This window comes from Podarcis melisellensis (genome assembly GCF_964234715.1).
Source record: "Podarcis melisellensis genome assembly, chromosome: 9".
Taxonomy (NCBI): Eukaryota; Metazoa; Chordata; class Lepidosauria; order Squamata; family Lacertidae; genus Podarcis; species Podarcis melisellensis.
The window spans coordinates 5,727,792-5,748,580 of NC_138541.1; the positions used below are offsets into that span (position 1 = coordinate 5,727,792).

At 46.8% G+C, this 20,789-nt stretch overlaps 2 protein-coding genes across 4 annotated transcripts in view; one reads left to right on the plus strand and one right to left on the minus strand.

The window, feature by feature from the left end:
- Positions 1-20,789, plus strand: part of LZTS3 (leucine zipper tumor suppressor family member 3) — a 327,722-nt gene that overhangs the window by 238,667 nt on the left and 68,266 nt on the right. The window lies entirely within an intron of this gene.
- The window catches only part of PTPRA (protein tyrosine phosphatase receptor type A), a 139,718-nt gene that overhangs the window by 11,971 nt on the left and 106,958 nt on the right, over positions 1-20,789 (minus strand). For all 3 annotated transcript variants that reach the window (XM_081924929.1, XM_081924931.1, XM_081924930.1), the window contains 11 exons: positions 18,595-18,668; positions 17,080-17,216; positions 12,754-12,844; positions 10,367-10,443; positions 7,835-7,871; positions 6,398-6,495; positions 6,142-6,261; positions 5,436-5,602; positions 3,347-3,482; positions 1,713-1,862; positions 671-764 (listed from right to left, as the gene is read on the minus strand). In XM_081924929.1, the coding sequence (XP_081781055.1) occupies positions 671-764; positions 1,713-1,862; positions 3,347-3,482; positions 5,436-5,602; positions 6,142-6,261; positions 6,398-6,495; positions 7,835-7,871; positions 10,367-10,443; positions 12,754-12,844; positions 17,080-17,216; positions 18,595-18,668 (1,181 nt within the window). The remainder of the gene's footprint in view (positions 1-670; positions 765-1,712; positions 1,863-3,346; positions 3,483-5,435; positions 5,603-6,141; positions 6,262-6,397; positions 6,496-7,834; positions 7,872-10,366; positions 10,444-12,753; positions 12,845-17,079; positions 17,217-18,594; positions 18,669-20,789) is intronic.

The following is a 20,789-nucleotide window of genomic DNA, read 5'->3' on the forward strand; positions in this document are numbered from 1 at the left end:
AAGCCCCATTTTTGGGGGGATCATCTCACAGTTGTGCAGCTTCTTTTGCAAAGGAGAAAAGCCCCAGTTTTTTGATGATCAGCTCAAAGTTGTTGAGCTTACTTTGCAAAGGGGAAAAATCCTGTTTTTATGGGGTTCAACTCACAGTTCTGCAGCTTCTTTAGGAAAGGAAAGGGAGCCCTTTCTATAGTTTCCAGACAGATAATCTAATCAGCCTGTCACATGTCGTTGGGGAAACAAACAGCCTCCGTCTGCAGAACATTCAACAATGGAAGCCTGCGCAAGGGGGTGGGGCCGGGGCCGGAAAGGGAGCCAGCGATCGACCACACATTTGCTCCATAAGACAAACAGACATTTCCCCTTACTTTTTAGGAGGAAAAAAGTGTGTCCTAGGGAGCGAAAAATAAGGTAAATATTTTGTAAGCAAATGCTGATTGGATGTAACTAAATCAATTTTCTTCTCTGTAATTGCAAGTCATGATACATTTATATGACAATTCACTCCCTCTTCCAGCAACTGCCGCTGCAAGCCCTCTCCACCTCATCTTGCTACTGCTGACACAAAAGCCACTTCCTCTCAAGGTTCCTCCTCCTGCTGCTGCCCCACAAACAGCAGCAGCAGCAGCTGTTCCTCAGCTGGGCTTCCCTCCCTGCAGGGCAGGACACTCACATGGAATTATCTGCAGCACCCGGTTCTTCTTCATGTTGGCCGGCAAATTGCCCGTTCTCATCTTGTCGTTCTGGATTTTGATCGAGGTTAGTTTCTGCAGAGAGAGGTTGGTGGAACGTGAGCCGCACCAAAAGCACCGAGGGCACATACCTTACAGTTCAAAGCATGGACATGCAGATGCAGAGCGTCGCAGTGGGGCAGCCAGCAAGGGCACATACTTGCCCATTACTGGCATGTATGTTAGATGTGTCCATTGCAGTACACTCAAAAAGGCGATGCAAGAGCAGCAGAAGTCATTGATATCTTAAGGATGTAAAATGAGTATTTGAAATTGTAAAACAGAAAATTTGATAAAAATTATTTAAAAAACACAAAAATAAGTAGTTCTGGGTAGCTGACTGGGGGGCGGGGGAAGAGATCTGATTACCGTATGGCTGGATAGGAAGACCCATGACTTTGCCTGTTCTACTTCCAACAGCAGGATCAGATTCCTTGTACCTCTAAGGATAGGATAGGAAATCCTCAAGTCTTGCGGTCTCCTGATTCCCCCTTGTGGTAGTTCTCCAAAGATATTCCCCCATGGAATTCCAAACCATGATCGCCATGAGCGATATGCGTACAATATTAGCCATGGCTCTGTCTTCACCATTAATGGGAAGCCAGATTTAAAATCTGTGCTGCCAATCGGGGACAGGGAATCTGTGGCCCGCCAGAAATTGTTGGGCCATCACTGTGCCAGGCTGATGGGAGTTGGGGAGTCCATCTTTACTTGGAGGGCACAGGTTCCTTCTCCCACCAGTAAATAATCCCATGATACCATGGCTAAAGAAAAGCTTCTTGGTTTACATGTGCCTGATTGGTTAAGCCTTGCTTTCTGGCTCCCTATAGTCATCTGGTTGGCCACTGTGAACAGGATGCTAGACTAGATAGGACACTGACCTGACCCAACAGGCTATAATTATGTTCTTCAAGTCTGGTTGTCTCTAGCTACAGTTCTCCCTGGTAATGGAGGTCCCAAGCTACTGTAGCTGCTGCCACTCACCTTAAACTCTTCCTCCAATCCATTGCTGCTGGTCCCTGGAATCTTGTTGTAGATCTTCTGGAGGTGGATCTCCAGCGAGGTCACCTCCAGTTCTGTATCCCCGTACAGATAATGCTCCAGAAGAGCTTGGTAGATGAACACATACTGCATCTGAAGGAGAGAGAAAGCTACCGTGATCACGCTCCACATTCAAATATGGCCATTCTCTGAACACGTTCAATGGGCCCACAGAGTATGAACATGAGCTAGGAATGCGTGACTATTCCAGCATTTGCCCTGAGAGGGTCGTGATGCTTTGCATGGAGTCAGGATGGTACACGCTCCAAGAAAGCATGTTGAAAACATTATCTCAAGCTTCTCCGTCTCCCCTGTGGCTACCACCTCCCACTTCCCCTGCCAACTTAACCCAGAGCAGCAGAAGGAAGATTCAGGGGCAGCGACTCCAGTTCCTTGGTTCACCTTCCCTTCCCTGCCAAAGAGCACCATCAGGACCTTATGCCTCAGTGTTTCCAACAGGAAAATGTCAGGCGAATGGTGACGTTTTCCTGCCAGGTATGCTGGGCGTGTGGGTCCAGAGCTCTCCTTGCTGAGAATGGAAGCTCTGCTGATCAGCCACTCTGCTTCCCCCAGGTAAGTTCGGAATAGGCTTGCCAGAAGTCCAACAAAAAGGGGGAAAGAAGAAGAAACTTGCAGTTTGTTTGTTTATGTGTGTGTGTCTGTGGTCCGCAATGAAAATCAGTCAAGAAGTTATGGTCACTATTCCTTCACAATGCTATGGTTGGCTATTTTAAGTCCACAAATGATATGCAATTGACGACTTTTTAAAACTTTGTTTTGATGCTTCCTTTAAATTGAAGCGAGTTAGTTATGTAAATAGCTTCGTAGCTTATGCTAAACAGTGGACAGAAAGGCAAACAGCATAGTAAGTTTTTATATGTGTCGGAAGCTGCGCAGAGTGGTGTAATAATAATAATAATAATAATAATAATAATAATAATAATAATAATAATAATAATAGTTGTTGTTGTTGTTTGGTTGAAACGGAACTGCAGCAGAGCAGAAGCAGCACTGGTTGTAATAGTTGTAACAGAAGTCGATGCCTTCTTATATTCCTAGTTATGAAGAGGCGGCAGCAGGTAGCAGATGGAATGAAGGTGCAATCCTGCACTGCATAGCAGGGAGAGGCATAAGAAGCAAACTATACTATGTCCTGAGAAGGCACAAACTAAGTTCCTTCTCAGGGGCAGACTGTGAAAGTGTGAATTTGAAGTGTTGGGACTCCCCCTTTCAATGCAGTCATGATCTTGGAGCCCTGGCAAAGCTGACTGACCTGCCTGGTAAGCAGGCAAAAGGCAGAAAAAGGACCAGAGAGACAGGCTCAGATAGCACTTGGAAAGAGAGGCTTCCTTATTCTTTGCAGGGGGAAGGAAGGAAATAATTCTTAGGGATTTGTCTTGCCTGAGTTCTGCCGAAACGTTTGAGAAAAACCTCAGGGTCACATGATTAAGTCTGCTTACCTGCTCATTTACACACAGAGGCCGGTTATATTTTGGGTTCTTTTACAAACAATAAATGCAAAGGAGAGTAGCTGGTCTACACAGCATGAAGCTTGTCGTGCAGGAGAAGAGACTTACGTCAGTCTGTACCATCTGGCAACGCTGTGCCCGGATGCGGCTGACGAACCCGTAAACGTCCACCTTTCTCTCAGTGAGCATCATGTCCAGCATGGCATCAATGACAATGAAAGTTCCCGTTCGTCCCACACCAGCGCTGGAGAAGAAGAGAAGGAAAAAAAGGTCTCCTTTGAGAATTCGGCCCCGGCAGGCGGTTTCAGCCAAGCAACCCACACACGCCAGATCACAGCACGCAAGTGACAGGCAGAGAAGATGATTCATTGAAGAACAAAGAAGCTCACGGGCCTAACATCTGTCTGCTTAGCCACCCTTGAGGAGCAGTACATGCAGGGGATTCCCTGTGGGAGGAGATTCGGAAATGGTAGACGTGCCTTCTGACAGCTTGGTTGTGCCCACCGTTGGATAGCTTGGTTGGATAGAGCGTGGTGCTGATAACGCCAAGGTTGAAGGTTCAATCCCCGTAAGGGACAGCTGCATATTCCTGAATTCTTAGGTGATTCCCAAATCATTCCTAGATGATTCTCAGGGCCCCTTCCAACTCCACAATTCTATGATAAACAAAAAGGGCAGTTCCCAGAGCCTACCATCTCCATCTAAAACCACAAGTCTAAAGGCTTGAAGTATCAGAATTTCGTGGGGCTAATGGTGGACTGAGAAAGTACATTTCTTGATCAAGGTGTCTATCCTGCCAGGTAAGTATCTGCTTGTACTCTTGGCGACTGCCCTGAACATCACTTGTCAGAAGGGTTTAACTCGGTGACTAGTAAGTTAAAAGTATTTTACATTTCTGTTAGATCAAGACTCCCCTGTTTGGTGCATGTGCTTTTTTAGGGTCTGAATAGTGTGAAAGATTATGTGTCATTGGGGGGCAGGGGGAAGTGTGTGTGTCTCCGTATGAACTTATTTCTCTAGTTATTTTGCTAATATTGCTTCATAGCAGTACTTTTTTCCCCCTAGGGGTACTCAAGCGTATGCAATATTGGCACATTTTGTTCTAGAAGAAAAGTTGCAATTGTGATATTTCACTTCTTTTTAGTTGCTGGTTTGCTAATAGTGTTTCGTAGATTGTAATTGTTTTACTGGTTATTTTCTAATTATATTTTATGAATTTTGCTGTACTTGTGATGTTCAAATATATTGTTGTTCTTTACTGTTTGTAAGGCGCTTTGAGAAACATTTGAATAGAAAGCAGTATGGAAATACAATAAATCAATACCCATATAAAAAAGAAAATAAAGAAAGCACATTTATTAATGCTCATGTTAGGGAAGGGGTAGTACCTCTGGTGGAGGACACATCATGCGCCTTATGGGATAATTTGTCCACCTTCATATGATTAACTCCTTTCCATTACATATCTGCCAGGTTTGTCTCCACTGGTTTTTGGCTGCCTATTGCAGATCCTCCCCTTTCTGTGCAGCTTTTAAGTGGGAATCTTTATTCCAGTTTTTTTCAGTCACTAGAGCTTGAGACTCTTAATCTCAGGGTTATTGGTCCAAACCCCACATTGGGCAAACAATTCCTGCATTGCAGAGAACTGGATTAGATGATCGTCAGGGTCCCTTCCAACTCTATGATTTTAATGTAATTGATTTAATTTAATATCCTCGCATGGAGGCACAGGTGACCCATCCAGCTGTTTTTGGACTACAACTCCCATCATCCCTAGCTAGCAGGACTAGTGCTCTATTTAAACACTGGTCATGGGGACGCGGATGGCGCTGTGGGTTAAACCACCGAGCCTCTTGGGCTTGCCGATCAGAAGGTTGGTGGTTCGAATCCCCGCGATGGGGTGAGCTCCCGTTGCTCGGTCCCTGCTCCTGCCCACCTAGCAGTTCGAAAGCACGTCAAAGTGCAAGTAGATAAATAGGCACTGCTCTGGCGGGAAGGTAAACAGCGTTTCCGTGCGCTGCTCTGGTTCGCCAGAAGTGGCTTAGTCATGCTGGCCACGTGACCTGGAAGCTGTACCTTTACCTTTTACCTTTAGAAGGAAGGAAGGAAGGAAGGAAGGAAGGAAGGAAGGAAGGAAGGAAGGAAGGAAGGAAGGAAGGAAGGAAGGAAGGGAGGGACTGATGAGCTCCAGACTGACCTGCAGTGTACGACAATGGCCCCTGCATACTGGGGGTTACACGTCTTCACCTTCTTCAGGAACTTCAGCATCCCAATGGGAGTGAAAGGGACCCCAAAGTCCGGCCAGCTGGTGAAGTGGAATTGCGTCACCAGGCGCTGAGGCTTCTTATTGGTGACATCGCCTACCTGGGTGGAAGGGTGGGGAAACAGATTGGACATATTGGTTAACTGTCAGGCATCTAGAGTCACGCCAAGCTCTCCAAATCCCTTCCTTTCATCACTTGTAAAAGTAGAGATCAGGAATGACAGGCTAGTCTAAGGGAGAGAGGGGTGGGGTGGGGTCCCTTCTCTTCCATGCCCAAAAATTGATAAAGGTTGCCTCCTCTCTGCTGAGCAAGCGAATTCTCCATCATAATCTGGCACCAGGCACACCAACTATGCCTATGCCCACATCTCTCCAAGGTTGGTCCACCTTTGCTTGGGCTATGCCACTTCAGTATTTGGGGTGGGGAAGAAGAGATGTACAACAACAACAACAACAACCACAACAACAACCACAACAACAATACAAAAATAACAATAACATCCATAAAGAACAATAACATCCATACAGAAGAGAACTTAGATGCTGGTTTCTCACCAACCCTACTGATCTCCAGCTGGAGCATCCTGGAATCAACAGACTTACATAAAAAGGGAGAAGAGGGGGGATCAAAATGAGATACCTGCTGAATGCAGAATTTCCGCACCGTGTAGTCAACTAAGACCGTCACATCTTCCACGGACACTCGGATATTTCCGTACGTCCAGCAGCCCTGATCTGGCCAGTACTGAGCACATTTGCACTGGAGAGAAACACACAATTTTTAAGAAAACACGGACCAACATTTTGAAATTATTCATTACCTGCCCTTCACATAAACATTTTGCTTTTACGCGGCTCTCGTTTCACTTGCCACAGAGCCTCCGGCAGCCACTTGCCTCTTTCCTCTCTTTCAGGTTGGTCACCATGACAATTGTTGCTGTGTTTTGCTCCCATATCATCCTCCAGAAGTCGTTCACTGTTTCTTCTTTTGGTCCTAAACAGACCGAAGGGAAAAGAAAAAGTGGCACAGGAAGGTACTTGCAGGTGGGTGGGAGCAGGGTGTGTTTGTTTAACAAGACCTTTAAGTGGTATAATAATTCTTCCGTATTGTCAGGGCTGTGTCAAGGCTTCAGGGAATTACGACCCCTCCCCCGGTGGCAATCAAAAGGCAGATAACCGAAAGGAGTTCTTACCATATAATTTAATCAGTATTCACAGAGAGTGACAAAGGAACGCTGTCTCTATAATGGTGGCGTTGCTCCAGGTCAAGTCCCACCCCTTCAGTCCCCCTTAATCTACGTCACCCCTGTGGAGGCTGGTCAGTGCCTTCTGCCTCTGAGATTTGTGTTCTGCTACTTGCACAGCCCATCTACCGTACTTTTTCGTCTATAAGATGCTTCCATGTATAAGACTGGACCTAATGGTCAGGGGTCCCTTTACCTTTTTATCTGTTGTTATGCAACTGAATTCCTGCCTTTTGCCACGGGGTGGCAGCAAAGAGGCACTTGCTCATCCAACTAAGAATCCACTAGCTACCCTTTCAAACAGCACAGCCTTCCCAGCACCCTGACTCCTTCCATCTTTCCCATTCCAGAATACACCTGACTTCTGGAAAACAGGAGTCCATTTTGACAATATGCTGGGGGCCAAATCTTCACAAGCAATACCCTAGTGGATGACCCACATGAGATGTAGATTAAGTTGTAGCTTTCTAGCACCAGAAGAGATGGGATGATGTTTACATGATTTAATCGTTGCAATTTCCCACTGTGCCCATGACTGATTTGATGAGGGCAATATTCCCCTGAGCATTCTTCCTAAGGCTGGCTGCCACAGTGGCACGGGAACCAACTTGGAAACTCAGAAGAACGTTAAGGTAAAGGTAAAGGGACCCCTGAGCATTAGGTTCAGTTGTGACCGACTCTGGGGTTGCGGCGCTCATCTCGCTTTATTGGCCGAGGGAGCCGGCATACAGCTTCCGGGTCATGTGGCCAGCATGACTAAGCCGCTTCTGGCGAACCAGAGCAGCGCACGGAAACGCAGTTTACGTTCCTGCTGGAGCGATACCTATTTATCTACTTGCACTTTGATGTGCTTTTGAACTGCTAGGTTGGCAGGAGCAGGGACCGAGCAATGGGAGCTCACCCCATAGCGGGGATTCGAACTGCTGACCTTCTGATCGGCAAGTCCTAGGCTCTGTGGTTTAACCCACAGTGCCACTCGCATCCCTAGAAGAACGTTAACGCACTGCAAATATATTTTGCTCAGCATAAAGCTTCCCAGCCATTTGTCATCTCGGGACAGAAATCCAAAGGAAAGCAAGTGTGACTTACCTTGGGCTGCAATGAACTTGTTCTTCTCTTGGTACCCCTGCCAAAAGAAAAGCAAACAAGAGAAAGAGGTAGTTCATTTGTGCCTCTGGCATGCGAGTCAACTTCAAAGTCTTCCGAAACATTGGCACCTTCTCAGGCACCACACAGAGTGAGCTCTTTACCTTGCCAATTTTGTATTGTACATAAGCTGTATGAGGGCCAACGAGAGGGGTTAGAGCAGTTGGGGGTGTTACATCAGCACCAGAAAGCATCTGTTTTTCGTGTTTTTGGTGTGGTGCCTGAAGGGGAAGAATACTCATCACTACCAGGGGGAAAGATGTACAGTACGTAGCGCAGCCACACAGACAGAGCTCTCTCTCCCTTGGAACATTTTACTGGAAACACAATAAAGTGGATGTGTGACTTGATCCCGGTGGCAGACAGAAGCATGCTGGATATCTAAACACAGTGCACCTGATTCTTACCACACCCTTCACAAAAAACACTCTTGAACACAGTAGTGTGCTAGCACCCCACAATTTGTGTGTGGTGCTCTGGTTAATGCAAAGTAAAGGTAAAGGTAAAGGACCCCTGGATGATTAAGTCCAGTCAAAGGTGACTATGGGGGTGCTCATCTCACTCTCAGGCCAAGGGAGCCGGCATTTGCGTGCAGACAGTTTTCCACATCAAGTGGCTGGCATGACTAAACTGTTTCTGGTGAAATGGGACTCTGTGACGGAAACCAGAGCACATGGAAACGCGGTTTACCTTCCCGCCGCAGTGGTACCTATTTATTTACTTGCACTGGTGTGTTTTCAAACTGCTAGGTTGGCAGGAACTGGGACAGAGCAATGGGAGCTCACCCGGTCGCAGGGATTCGAACCGCCGACCTTCTGATCAGCAAGCCCAAGAGGTTCAGTGGTTTAGACCACGGCGCCACCTGCGTCCCTGTGCTAATTTGTGTGTGCTACTGCTCTGGCTAATGCAAGAAGGATGGTGCAACAAGAAATGCCAGGCAATGATTCTGCTCCCGACTTTTCTGTCTTCTTGACAAGTGCAGTTGAGACTGCACTGGTTAGGGGTGCTTTGGGCATACAAAAGTAAAGGCGAGAGAGAGACAGAAAAGCAAGGAAGTGGAGATTATGCATCTACCAACACTGCAAAAACAAAACACTGCACCTCTTTAAGGAGCTGCTGTATGCAGAAACCACTAGCACACCTAGCTACCTACTCTGATTGGAATACAGTGGTACCTCGGGTTACAGACGCTTCAGGTTACAGACTCCGCCAACCCAGAAATAGTATCTTGGGTTAAGAACTTTGCTTCAGGATGAGAACAGAAATCGCACAGCAGCAGCACGAAGCCCCATTAGCTAAAGTGGTACCTCAGGTTAAGAACAGTTTCAGGTTAAGAACGGATCTCCATAACGAATTAAGTTCTTCACCCGAAGTACCACTGTTTAACAGTTCTCCAAGATTCCCAGCCTCCTTATCTCTAATCTTTAACTACAGGTACCAGGGATCAAACAGCATGGCTCCTTCTGCAAGCAAACCATGTGCTCTCCCACTAAGCTATAACAGAAGGCAAAGCATCTGATGCGGGGATATAGCCAGGACTGTGATGACACCACAGCCTCCAAAAATCCACGATCTTCACCAAAAAAATAGTCACCCCTCCAGGGACGAACTGCACACCTCCATATTAGAATGCATCTTCAGTAGCACTCATTTAAAATAATTAAGGTTTTTTTACAACGTGGTTTGAGGGAGGTGGAAAAGAAAACAGAAGGGCAGAGCTTGGGCAGGAAAACAAAACATGCGCACTACAATAAAGTTTGCAGCCCACCGATGCTCCTTCCTGCTTCGGCCAAGCCAAGCCACGTCCACCCTGTACCCAATGTCATCAGGCATGGTAAAGATGTGGCTTTCTGCCCAAAGTGGGGCTCCCAGGCACCTCCATTCAGCTGATTAGTGGGGCTTGCAAAGAGCTATGCCTTTGCCTGCAGTGTTTGATTTTCAAGCCATAAAGGCAAAGGAAAAATGGGTCTCCTGACGTCATTTGTAATGTCAGATAATTGACAGGTGGGCAGCTGCACCCATCTTCCACAGCTGGCTTGCAGGGAGGGTGGGCAGGTAAGAGTCTAGCCAGCTGGCTGGATCCAGTCCTTCACCCCTGTTCACAGCACTTGAAGGCTCCTTGCTTTGGAGACTTTTAGCTGGCAGTGGGCAGGATCCACAAATCATAAGTGCTGCACAACTTCCCTTTCGAGAAGGAAACCTGTGCAAGGTCAAGGGAAATGAATGGAAGTTGTGCGACAGCAATGCCAGGTGAATCTGACTTACTGTCTGTGCACTTTTCAAGCTATGGAGAACTAGAAACTTGGTGTCTGTAGGGAGCAGCATGAAGCAACCCCATTTTGCCTACACGACTGCAGCTGCACATGTCTGTAGATCACCTGCAACACTGCTATCAAGGCAAGCATGGGAGCTGGTTAGCATTCTCGTTAAAATAACGAAGTCTCATTCTGCTTCATTTCCCTTGCAGATACTTACATTAATAAAGGAGGCATTGATGTAATCAGAGTCTGGAACCCCTTCGAGAGGTGTCAGATGAACCCTGGAATGATCATCTAGGAATGAAGGTAAGAAGAGGCCCGTTAAAAGAAACAAGTGTCAGGGCGACATTTAAAATGTAGGGGCTTCAGTAAGGTTATATATGGCCAGAAGGAAGTGAAACCTTCAAGAGGAGAGCATTCGGGCCTCCCCTCAGCGCAAAGGGAAGCTGGAGAAAAATGGCAACTCTTTACAAACTTTAGCCCAAGTTTATTGTCAACACAGGATAAAACCTTAATGCAGTGGTATGAATTGTAGCGGGGGACAGAGGGTAAGAAGAAGCCGACTCTCCTGACCTGTGCAGATTATATAACTCATTTGCAGGGACCATGTAAGAGGAATAATAAAACATTTGCTTCACATTGCTTGTCTCACACTGCTGCCTCCAGTTGCATTCATGCAGGGTTTCCCTAACTTGGATGTCCAGCTGTTTTGCACTGCAATTCCCATCATCCCTGACCACTGGTCCTGCTAGCAAGGGATGATGGGAACTGTAGTCCAAAAACAACAGGAAACCCAAATTTGGGAAACGTAGCTTTAGTGGAAAGGTGCCAACTACCCCATTTTCTGGGTGGAGCAGTAGGGGAGTGGGGGGCTGTTCCTTTGCAATCCTTATGGCACGCAGGTAAAGAAAGAAGTGCAGTAGCTGTGCCAAAAGTATGCCTCAACTGCTAATTTCTTTGTTCAATTTTATATCCTGCCCTTCCTCTTAAAGGAGTGACATGTGCTTAGGGTGGATGGCGAAGAGGAGCAGAAAGATAAACGGTCCTCTTATCTCCAGAGAAAAATGTTCCTCTCTCCAGGCCACCAAGTTTGGACATGACCGCAAGGGGTTAAGAAGTGCCAGGGCCTGGTATGAGTTTTTCGGACGCTCACTGGACCAGGGGGAACTTGCCAAAGATAATTCTAGATTGGTCACAGGTGGGGAGGAGGCCGTAGAGGGGAGACAGTCAACACAGGGCCCTCCAGGTGTCATTGGACTACAAATCGCACCATCCCGGGCCACTGGCTATGCTGGTGGAGGGTGATGGAAATTGAAACAACATCTGCCATAGGATGTGTGCAAGAAGCAGAGAGAGTTTCTACTGCAATCAAAGTTACTGCCCCACAGAATGAAACTTGGCTGGTTTTCATCTGATCGTTCCATCGCTACTTGGGCAGCTAGCTTTTCCTGGTGGCACTTCTGAAGGTGAATGTGTGGCTGCAAACAACACAGCTGCATTTCAGGTATTTCCCCATACTTTAATCACTGCTCTTCTGTGATGTGTCCTTCCTTCCAGACCATGATTCCAGCGGCTTCTTGGTATGGAAGACATTTGGCCCACGAAAAGAGTTGCCTCTGGGACAGGGTCAGGGCTGAAAATGCAAGTCCCTCTTTCGTCTACAAGTGACCTGGGTCAAAGGTGGGCCATCCATGTGGATCTACTAACAACTGCTGGACCTGCAGGAAGAGCAACAGGCTCTTCCCCTCAAACAAGTCCTTTGTGGCGTGGCGTGCTTTCTAATGAACATACTCTCGGAATAATGTTCTTTTGCCTCCAGCTTCCAAAACGAATGCGTTTTACCATATATGGCTATTGTTCTCATTCTTGTGTTACAGGAACTGCCTCTGCTGCTCTGCCTCTCCCCCTGGTTTGTGCCACCCCCTCTGTTATTCCCCTTGACACCCACAAGCAACACTTCTCCTAGGCAACCTCCCTCCCCTCTAATAATCGCTCCATCATTTTTGGCATAGCGAAAGAAACAGATGGAGAAAGGTTGACTGCCATCAGGCTAAAGCACTACTTGTTCAGCACCCTCATTTTATGGGTGTCTACCCACTGGGAAGCGCAGGCACCTCTACAAACAAGACAAACATGGGGGGGGGGGGGGAATTTGGATCCCCTGGGTTCTTTTGAGCTTTCTGCAATGAAACCAGGAGGCAAGGCCACCTGCAGAAGAAGCGTTCTGTGTCACACTGCAATGTACAGGTAGCTGTTAGCTGTGCAGGGCAAAGCAAGAGCTGTATATGGCTCTGCTGGGCCTCATCCGGATCACTTGAGCCTCGATTCGAAGCAAGCCTATGCTTGGGCACAGGCTGGGTCGATTCTCTTCTGCACAGACCCTTTATGTGGGTGGCAGTAGTAGCTGCATGCCATGGCCTCAATCTCTGTCTGTGGTTTTGTTCCCCTCAGATGGTTTTCTCGCTCTTCCTTGTGGGAGATGACTAGACTGACTTTTTTAAAGAGAATGTTTGGCTACAAAGGTGCAGGTGCTGAAGCGGTGTGCATCATTCCCTTTAACACCACGGTAGCCAACCACCCGAGAACATCTTGGGTAATACTTACAAGGCAAGATGTTTACGTATCTGTTCTTCTCCTTGTTTTCTTCCTTGGAGGCAGCTTCACAGGTGGCCTGGATAGGGCATGCCGGGAGAGCCTGGGAGGATGGGGTAGAAATAAGAAGACGCTTTACCTTCGTTGAACAACAGGGAGCAATCCACGCCCAATACACAGCCTCTGTGGCTTTTTATTCTGATCCTCTGAAATGGGCAGTGATAAACAGTCAATGATACCAAATTGGAAGTTCACCAGAATGTGGATACCTCACCAATTGTTGGCTGGGCTGCAGACTTGGCTGCTTTTACATCTCTCCCTCCCAGAGCTCTAACTTTGTACTTGCCTTCTGTCTCATCTTGCGTCATTTGCCATTTTTTGTGTGTGACCTTTTTAAGAAGCTGCCCTTTCATTTACTTCATAATTTTTATTTTGCCTTATGACAAGAATTCTAAATTGGCTAAAAGCCATCCAAGACCTGTTGTACATTGGAGAACAGGACCACACTGTCAGTGCACAATAACAGGGAGACTCAGAGGGAAAGAATTTGTCCCCACCCAAATCCTGGACTGTGTCATTCTTGCAAAAAAAGTTGAAAAGGAAGGATGCCAACACAAAACTCTGCACTGCCTGGGATTGACCTAGTAAGGTAGTTGTTCGTATAGAGCTGGCTGGGGCTAATGGAGGTTACAGTTCAAAACATCTGCAGTGAACCAGGTTGGGAAAAGATAGTAAAAGGTGCCTGAACTCCATAGAGTAATTGTTGAGCTATACAGTCATACCTCGGGTTGAAGACGCTTCAAGTTGAGCATGTTCGAGTTGCGCTCCTCAGCAACGCGCGTTACTTCCGGGTTTCGCCGCTTGCTCATGCGCAGACGCTCAAAATGACGTCACACGCATGCGCAGAAGCGGCGAAAAGCGAAGTGCAGACATGCCGTCACTAGTTACGTTTACTTCTAGATACGAACGGGGCTCCGGAACGGATCCCGTTTGTATCTAGAGGTACCACTGTATTAGTGCTATTTAGCATGATACATAACAGTTTGTGCTCAACGGCATCAAAGGCCACTTCAAAATCTACAAAAGGTGCAAATTGTCCTTTGCTAAGAGATGCATAGTTGTATATTACATGCTTTGGCACAAAACAGTTGCCCGGAGTGGAGAACTCATATCTGAATCAGCTTGTTTTCTCCTGAAAATGCTGTTACTTATAGTCCAGGCCTCAAGTTTAGCTACTCAGGCTAATTAGTTTGTAATAAGGAGAGGTTCAAACTCTCCCTCCCTCCCTCTCTTTAACAGGTGATGATAATTGTACTTTGATTCCTGTCAGTTGTTAGGTTGAAATAATAAAAAAGCTGGTACAATACTGGAGGCCACCAGTATTTTTCTTCTTAAAAACTTCACTGCAAATACCATTCCCCCCCTGGGGCCTTGATATTTGGTAAATTTGATATAATATAATTCAAAGTGCTGGTTTTGACCTATAAAGCCTTAAATGGCTCAGAACTGCAGTACCTCAAGGACCACCTCTTTCCATATGAACCTACCTGGACCCTGAGATCATCTTCTGAGGTCCTCCTTCGTGTGCCTCCTCCTCAAGAGGTTCAGAGGGTGGCAACACGAGAACTGGGCCCTCTCTGCAGTGGCTCCCCATCTGTGGAATGCTCTTTCCAGGGACGTTCGCCTGCCGCCTTCATTATACACCTTTAGGTGCCAGGCAAAAACGTTCCCTTTTTAACCAGGCCTCTAGTTGATCTGATTTACATCCTATGCCCTTTTAAAACATGGGGGGGGGGTGCTATTGGGTTGTTCCTTTTATTTTTATTATGTATTTTGTGGTTTTATATCTTGATTTTCTTCTGTGAACCACCCTGAGACCTCCAGGTATAGGGCAGTATATAATTAAATAATAATAATAATAATCACTGTTTCCTTGATAATTGGTGGAATGGACAAAATGTCTGATGGTCCCATATGTTAATTTTTTATCAAATGTGCTGTTTAGGAGGCAGGTTATAGTGTAGTGATGGAGACACCTCATGTGAGCAGACTGCCTAAAATAACAGTACAGATAAAGTGTTTAATGGGTTAATGAATGGGGGAATCACCCTTTCATTACAGGCTTTTAGCTAATCCTATCAACTCTTTGCAAACAGATTAAGAGAAGCAAGTAGTTACTTCATGCTACCTAGGCACACAAGATGGCAGCAAAGTCCCCTTCAGTAAAACCTCAGATTGCATGAGCTAAATCGCTATGGACTGGCCCCGGTACAACCTTTTGAAAGAGGCAGATCTCCAAATAACAAGTAGCAAGTGAATTAGGAAAGTGAAAATTGGCTAGACGAAAAAACCTGTTTGGAGCAACAAAAAGAGGGGAGGGGGAGATGAGCTGAACATGAAACTATGAAGGAGAATAGATCCAGATCTCCAGTAGATCTTCACCCAAAGGATTGTTGTGCAGGGGTCAAAAAGTCAGTAGGGTGTTGTCCCCTGATCTATATGGGAATGATCTGAACCCATAAATTTCCTTTGAAGCTTGGGAGGCACTGAAGATGTAACGCGATTCTTGGAGTGGGGAAGGAGACCTAGGTTCAAGTCCTAGTTCGGACATGAAACTCACAAGAGCATCTCAGCAGTCACTAACTCACGGCTTAAATTACTTTTCATGTTTGCGAGTTCTTCTTGTTTCTTTTTTGGAGAGGGTGGGGCAACAATAGAATGGGACACTTTTATGCTGAGAGGGCTGCCCAAAAGCACTTATTTATAATGACATCACTGAACTGAGTAATCCCAGCCAAGTAGTTACTTCTATCACTATTTAGAGACATCACCTTGCCGACAAAGGTCCGTATAATTAAAGCTATGGTTTTCCCAGTAGTGATGTATGGAAGTGAGAGCTGGACCATAAAGAAGGCTGACTGCCGAAGAACTGATGTTTTGAATTATGGTGCTGGAGGAGACTCTGGAGAGTCCCATGGACTGCAAGAAGATCAAACCTATCCATTCTGAAGGAAATCAGCCCTGAGTGCTCACTGGAAGGACAGATCCTGAAGCTGAGACTCCAATACTTTGGCCACCTCATGAGAAGAGAAGACTCCCTGGAAAAGACCCTGGGAAAGATGCTGGGAAAGATTGAGGGCACAAGGAGAAGGGGACAACAGAGGACAAAATGGCTGGACAGTGTTCTCGAAGCTACCAGCAGGAGTTTGACCAAACTGCGGGAGGCAGTGGAAGACAGGAGTGCCTGGTGTGCTCTGGGGTCACGAAGGGTTGGACACGACTAAACGACTAAACAACAACATACTTTGATCCAGCCTTACCAGGTTGGAATTAAAGGCAGCAGGTTGAGGAAGTCTGATAACTGCACACAGTATCTTTCCTTCCCCTCTTTTGCACTTTCCCAGTGACAAAGATTGCAATGAACCCCAAAAGCAGGGGCCCTTTTAACCTGATCTCACTCGTTACTGTGCATTATCAGCATCTCCTCATTTGCATAGCTACACTTTGCTGTGCATGTAACCAGCACTGATTGAAGTGTGGCGATGACGTGGAAATCTTACTGGAGTCACAATCGGCCCTCAAATGCTACTCTGGTTTGAATCAATAATGCAGGGAACAGATTTTCTCCAGGAAAACAGGAAGAGGGCGTGAAGGAGCCTGGACAAGGGCCCAAGTAAGGGCAGGGTCAAGTAAGGGCAAGCTAACAGCCCTGCTGATCTAGAAATATCTGATTGGGAGGCGGGGCATAGCCGAGAACCAGGACTGAGCCTCAGACATTTGAGCACGAGGCAACACCCATTCCTGCCACCTCTTAGATTTTCAAATGCAAGCCAGAAACAGAAAAGCATTACTCAGGTTTGTCCTGTACAATTGGTACAGGAGAGGGAAGTCTTTCAGCGAGGTAGAGAAGGGCATTTCACTGCTTTGTGTGCACCATCTGACTCTTGACTTCTGAAGTACAAGCAGTAACCTTAAGCACTTCTGTACATCAAAACAAACAAAATTCTACAACCCACAGTGCCACATTTCTAAATGGCTTTCAGAATCAGCGTAGCAGGAGCTGTTAACCTTCACCGGTAAACAACGGGGTGACTGCAGTTATTCTCACTACGTCAAAACATGGCTAGCTTTCGAGCTCAACAGAGAAATGTTAGTTCTTTAACAGCTGGGATGTAGGGAGCAGCAGCTTGGACTGGTCTGGGCTTGATTTCACACAACTGGCATTCAATTTTAGCAAACAATCTTTTTCTTTTCTTTTTTCTGCCCAACCCCAGAACTCAGCAGGTATAAAAGGAGTGGGGCTATGAGGAAGGAAAAGCAAACTAGCAAAGGACTCACATTGAACTCTTCGCGGAAAAGTTTGTTGTCGTCTGCCATTCGCCGGTTGATCTCCTCCTCCAGTTTATCCACAGGCAGTGGTGGATATTTTCTGTTGGTGCTGGGAGATCTGGCAAGCAATGGCATGCTCTGGGGCTCTGCAACAGAAGAGGAGACCACTTGTTTTTGGTGCACTAGGCAAAGAGCACTCAAGAGACTACAACTTGGGTTATATGCACAGACAAGCATATGCACACACGCACGCAGGCACACACACGTCTGTTCCCATAAATCCATCACACTCCAGCATGATCAACAACCTCTCCAGGTTGTGGCCATGCAGATAGGGATAGGGAAAGGTTAGCCCCCATCCCTCTGGCTTCCACAACTAAATTTCCTTACTCCCCATCCACGCGCAAGGAAATGAATTACTCCAAGTTGGGGGAAAGTTCCATTTGCCTCACTGCCGAGGCGTTGTGCCGCTAGCCAGTACAAGAATAAGAAGAGAAGATAGGGAGATGCAGCTGCTTCAACAAGTTGTATCGGACAGAACTCAGCATTCACTGCCCCCGCCCCCCAAAACAGAGCCATTTTCTGCAATGGATTATTTTAGCAGCAAAAGCTTGACAATCTGCCACATCCTAGTTTAGCTGCATAGAAATAGGGCAGCTAGCTGGTAGATGACCTGAGGCATGATGCAGACCTAGGGCATCATTCTTCATTCATGTGAAGGGAAAATAATAATAATAATAATAATAATAATAATAATAATAATAATAATAATAATAATTTATACCCAGCCACTCTGGGCGGCTTCCAACAGAACTCTAAAATACAATAACCTATTAAACATTAAAAGCTTCCCTAAACAGGGCTGCCTTCAGGTGTCTTCTAAAAGTCTGGTAGTTGTTCTTCTCTTTGACATCTGGTGGGAAGGCGTTCCACAGGGCGGGTGCCACTACCGAGAAGGCCCTCTGCCTGGTTCCCTGTAACTTGGCTTCTTGTAGCGAGGGAACTGCCAGAAGGCCCTCAGAGCTGGACCTCAGTGTCCAGGTAGAATGATGGGGGTGGAGACGCTCCTCAGGTACACAGGATCAAGGCCGTTTAGGGCTTTAAAGGTCATCACCAACACTTTTAATTGTGCTCAGAAACGTACTGGGAGCCAGTGTAGGTCTTTCAAGACCGGTGTTATATGGTCTCGGCGGCCGCAACATTTAGGTGGAATTGGGGTGCTGCAACCCTGGCCAGCATTAGGAGGAGGAGGAGCTGAATGGCCGGGCCATGTTCTGGTGCTGAGAAGTCAACTGGACTGGCATATGGGAGTTCCCACAATCCAACCACCAGTATGCAGTTGTAAGACCAGAAGGCAGCTGTGCAACTGATCCATCCAATCCCTTGGACACACTGTTGAGGTGACCTCCAGTGAGGACTATGACATCCCTCTCATATGGCATACCCCACAGAAGGAAGAGGGTTTCCAGGACTGCCCCACTGTGGTTTTAGCTTAAATTGTGGGAGAAGAAAGCCCAGACTTACCCATGTCATCTGTCCGTCCATTCGACAAATGAAAGGAGTTGGAATGGCTCCCGGCTTGCTTGTATTTTTTGAACCTAGCAATGAAAATACATGGAAAATCAGCTCGGCCAGTTTCATATCTGAGTTATCTAATATGCTGTTGGGAGCAGGTCTTTCTACCTGCACAAGTGATCTTTTTCGGAGACTTAAATAGGACACTCTCCTGGTGCCTGGCATAAGAAGATGAAGCAGGAGTTGTTTACCTTGAAAGAGTGGTTGATGTGAACAGAGAGTGTGGCTACTCACAAGGCTGCATCTGAGTGAGGAGAACTCTCAGTGCGGACACCCAGATTTTCAGAACCACTTTGCTTCTATATAGCATCTTGAACACTCCAGTGAACTTTGCACGACACAAGGATTGCAGGGGGTTGGATTAGATGAAACTAGAGTTTTCCCTTCCAACTGTATAATCCTATGATTCTAAGCATGCTCTGCTACTGTAACAGCTGCAACACTGATCTCCAAATCAGGAAGCCCCCAGTCCAAGTCTTGCCTCTGACATTAACTCACCAGGTGGCCTTAGGCAAGTCACTCCCTCTCAGCCTCAGATCTGCAATATGGGGACAACGGTGCAGGGGGCTAGGGCTGTTCTGATGATTACAAATCAGTGTATGTGAGGCACTCTGAACATTTGAAAGCACTAATTACCGTATTTTTCGCTCTATAAGACGCACCAGACCACAAGACGCACCTAGTTTTTGGAGGAGGAAAACAAGAAAAAAAATATTCTGAATCTCAGAAGCCAGAACAGCAAGAGGGATCGCTGCGCAGTGAAAGCAGCAATCCCTCTTGCTCTTCTGGCTTCTGGGATAGCTGCACAGCCTGCATTCGCTCCATAAGACGCACACACATTTCCCCTTACTTTTTAGGAGGGAAAAGTGAGTCTTATAGAGCAAAAAATACGGTAAGTACCATCCACAGACAGGAGATGAGTGCTGAGAGTGAAGCCACCTAGCAAGCGATTTGAACCAAGCACTTCCTGCTCAAAGCTCACAACTATATCGCCTCCCACGCCATGAATTCATAAAAATCATTTAACTAAAGGTGACAGAAACAAGTCAAGGAGACAGTATCCACATATGATCACGAAAGGGGGAGGAAAGCAACACTTCTGTTTTACAGCTGGAGAAGCTGAGAGGTCAGAGTGCCCACTCTTACACAGAAGGAAATCACAACAGAGATGAAATTTCAGCTCGAGAAGCTGCCTTCCTTCTCTCACATCCACACCCAAACAGTGTTTGCTGTCTCAAATGCAACACAAATGCATATCACCTTCTGTTTCAAACATATGGTCTTGGATTCTGCCTTGGTCAGACCACACCGGGAATACCATGTCCAGTTCTGGGTGCAACAATTTAAGAAGGATATTGACAAGCTGGAACGTGTGCAGAGGAGGGCGACCAAGATGATCAAGGGTCTGGAAACCAAGCCTTGTGAGGAACAGTTGAGGGAGTTGGGTAGGTTTAGCCTGAGAGGAGCCTGAGAGGAAATATGACCGCCATGTTCAAATATCTAAAGTGCTGTCACTTGGAAGACGGAGCAAGCTTGTTTTCACCCGCTCTGGAAGCCAACTGAAGGACAGGTGCCAAAACATGTACGCCAAATAGCCAAGCTTGTGGCTGATTTGCAGGCAGAATTGCTGGCTCAAGAAAGATGGCTGCTCTAGTGCAGGGCAGGGGCTGCTCAAGAAATGAGAGTAACTGAATATCTGGCTGGAGCAGGTACTGTTGAAGCTGCCCCACAAGCCTGATTACTTCCCTTTACCCTTTCCCAGGTGGGAAAGGCAAAATATGAGGAAGGCAGCAAGAGCGTTTTGCTTCATCCTCCTCTTTGCTCAATGAACCCTCCTCAGGTTCTTCCCACCCTGGATAGGAAGACAAGTGACGGCTGGGCAACCTGCCATTTTGCATCAGGCCAGTTACCCAATGTGTGGGGAGAGGGAAGGAAGGCATCAGCCGAGGAATCTGGAATCTGTGCAACTTAAGGGGCAGGTACCACCCCCCACCCCCCGAGGAGCTGCCTGTGGGCAGGAGAAGCAGTGCTTACTTGACCTCTTGTTATCGGCACAGCTGTGCTTAAGAGGGTGATGAGGGGGAGGGAGGAGGCTGGTTTGGTGCAAATGCACCGGCAGGAGTGCTGGATCGGCTCCACCGGCG